Source organism: Vollenhovia emeryi, unplaced genomic scaffold, assembly GCF_000949405.1.
Source record: "Vollenhovia emeryi isolate VEMERY1.0 unplaced genomic scaffold, V.emery_V1.0 DF943296.1, whole genome shotgun sequence".
Lineage (NCBI taxonomy): Eukaryota > Metazoa > Arthropoda > Insecta > Hymenoptera > Formicidae > Vollenhovia > Vollenhovia emeryi.
The window spans coordinates 1-2,767 of NW_011963070.1; the positions used below are offsets into that span (position 1 = coordinate 1).

Here is a 2,767-nt window from a genome sequence, read left to right on the forward strand (position 1 = left end):
AAATTTTTTCACGAAAACAGAAGCTTCCTCTATGAGGAAGCAATAGTCCTGATGTTGAGGAAGCAATGTGCAAATTTCCAATTTGCACCTTAAAAATTAAAAAAAATTGAATAGACAACTTGCCAAAATGCTAATGTTGCATTTTGCAAATTTCCAATTTGGTCCTTTAAAATTAAAAAAAGGCTACATGATGAGGAAGCAATGTGCAAATTTCCAATTTGCACCTTTCCCTCCCCCCCCCCCACGTTTTATTTTTTCATGTCATGGAGGAAAAATGCGTATACATAGGATATCCGATGTTATGTGGGCACTAACGTCGAATCGACGTCAATGGTGTCGGAACTGCTCAACCGCAAGTTTTCGAAAATAATTAAGTTGGGAACTTAATTTTGGTATTAAATGACTATTTCAACGTTCTGAATACTTTTATACTCACGTCTTAAGAAAAGCAGCAAAAGATCTATCATTTGTGCTCTAATTTGTATTAATATACTCCTTTCCGATGTGCCGCGTCCATGCATGTAGGTCTAACTAGACGTCTACAAATGTAAAGACTCAAGTTGGTTCTATCTTTACAGATAGAGATCCATACGAGACGAAACGAGTTCAATATCGATCTTCTTTGGTAAGATGCCTGTTGAATTCGAAAGTGTCAACAGGTCTGTAACGCGGGAGTCTGCGATCGGAAATGGAGAACCGTGTTCCGTCGATGGTGACATCGTCATCACGGGTATATCAGGTAATTGTTGGTCGCGAATGGCTGTATCGTTATGAGAGCGTAACGTACTGAAGAAATGAACGTTTTTCCAGGCCGGCTGCCCAAGTCGTCTAATATCGAAGAGTTTAAGGAGAATTTGCTGAAGGGAGTGGACATGGTCACTGATGACAAGCGTTGGTCAACGAACAGCTACGGGATACCGGGCAAGTCAGCCAGGATTAACAACATCGACCGCTTTGACACTTCTTTTTTCGGGGTACACCCCAAGCAAGCACACGTAATGGACCCACAGCTTCGCATATTGTTAGAAGTCGTATACGAGGCGATAGTTGACGCTGGCGTCAATCCTTCCACCATAAGAGGATCGCGTACAGGAGTGTTCATGGGTGTCACTTACACAGAAACGGAGGATTTATTGATTAAAAATGCAGATATCGCCACCGGTTCGTATTATGAAAAAACAATGCCGATTGTCTTCTCAATCAATTATTTTAAAGTCTGTCTACTTATAACAATAGGGCAAGATGGTGCAGACGTAGCGTTTTACAATTGATCGGTGTACACATTTTGCTGTTTATCAAATATATCTGCTACACCGCAAAAGAAATCACACGATATCTGCTGACAAGAAAAACTTGCATCTGCTTGCAGGATACGTAATGCTCGGGGGTGCGAAATCAATGTTCGCTAACAGAATCTCCTTCTCCTTCGATTTTAATGGGCCCAGCTACACGGTGGACACGGCTTGCTCCTCGTCCTTGTACTGCATGCATCAGGCAGTCGCCGCAATGCGCAACGGCGAGTGCGATGCTGCGATCGTCGGTGGAACGAATCTTATATTGACACTCGAGAGATCGCTTCAATGTTATAGACTGAATATGCTCTCCCAGGATGGCAAGTGCAAAGTGTTCGATGCATCGGGTGACGGTTACGTGAGGGCCGAGGCGGCAGTGGCAATATACCTGCAAAAAGCGACGGATGCGCGCAGGATGTATGCCACAGTGGTTCACACGAAGACAAACACCGATGGCTACAAATCTGAAGGTATCACGTATCCCAATCGTCACATGCAGAATCGATTGATGCGCGAGATTTACAGCGAGGCAGGAATTAATCCTTTAGACGTCAGCTACATAGAAGCCCATGGTACCGGCACCAAAGTAGGCGATCCAGAGGAAGTCAATTCTATCGACGCACTATTCTGTAAAGATAGAAAGACTCCTTTGCTGATCGGATCGGTCAAGTCCAACATGGGGCATTCGGAACCGGCAAGTGGATTGTGCTCGATAGCTAAAGTGCTGATCGCAATGGAAACGGGCGTGATACCCGCGAATTTGCACTTCAACACTCCGAATCCACACATTCGTGGCTTAAACGAGGGACGTATTCAAGTAGTCGACAAGGCCACATCGTGGAACGGTGGTCTCGTGGGCATCAACTCGTTCGGATTCGGAGGCGCAAATGCACACATCCTTCTGCGCAGCAATTCAAAACCAAAATTACCACCGCTATTAAGCGTCGCTGAACTCTTGCCCAAATTGGTCGCGGTTTCAGGTCGAACGGAAGAAGCTGCGCATACCATACTGGACAAAGCGAAAGAGCACCGTACAGATGAAGAGTTTCTTTCACTGTTACACGCAATACACAATAACAATATTCGCGGTCACAAGATTCGTGGTTACGAGATACTCGGCGGAGATAGTATGCGTGAAGTCACCGAGGTAGCGAGCTACAACGAGAGACGCCCGATTTGGTTCGTATTTTCCAGCATGGGCACGCAATGGCCAGGCATGGGTCGTCAGTTGTTCGGCATTGAAACTTTTCAACGCAGTTTGCAGCGATGCGCTGATGCATTGACGCCCCACGGCATCGACCTCATGAATATTATCGCGAATGCCACGGACGAAACGTACGAGAACGTGTTGTATCCCTTCGTGACTATTACAGCTATACAAGTTGCCCTAGTGGACATCTTAACGTTGATCGGCGTACATCCGGATGGTACAATTGGACACTCCTTTGGAGAGCTGGGTTGTGCTTATGCTGACG

The 2,767-nt window shown here is 45.6% G+C and overlaps 1 protein-coding gene across 2 annotated transcripts; it reads left to right on the plus strand.

The window, feature by feature from the left end:
- The first annotated feature begins 373 nt into the window (after positions 1-373).
- LOC105566175 (fatty acid synthase-like) lies at positions 374-1,357 on the plus strand. Of its 2 annotated transcripts, XM_012019979.1 has the most exons (3): positions 374-392; positions 579-739; positions 811-1,357. In XM_012019979.1, exons 2-3 carry the CDS (start codon positions 631-633, stop codon positions 1,269-1,271), a joined length of 570 nt encoding a protein of 189 aa, XP_011875369.1. In that variant the 5' UTR covers positions 374-392; positions 579-630; the 3' UTR covers positions 1,272-1,357. The 2 variants fall into 2 exon arrangements, with proteins under 2 accessions (XP_011875369.1, XP_011875361.1); XM_012019971.1 differs by lacking the exon at positions 374-392 and having other exon boundaries at positions 405-739.
- The last annotated feature ends 1,410 nt before the right edge of the window (positions 1,358-2,767 follow it).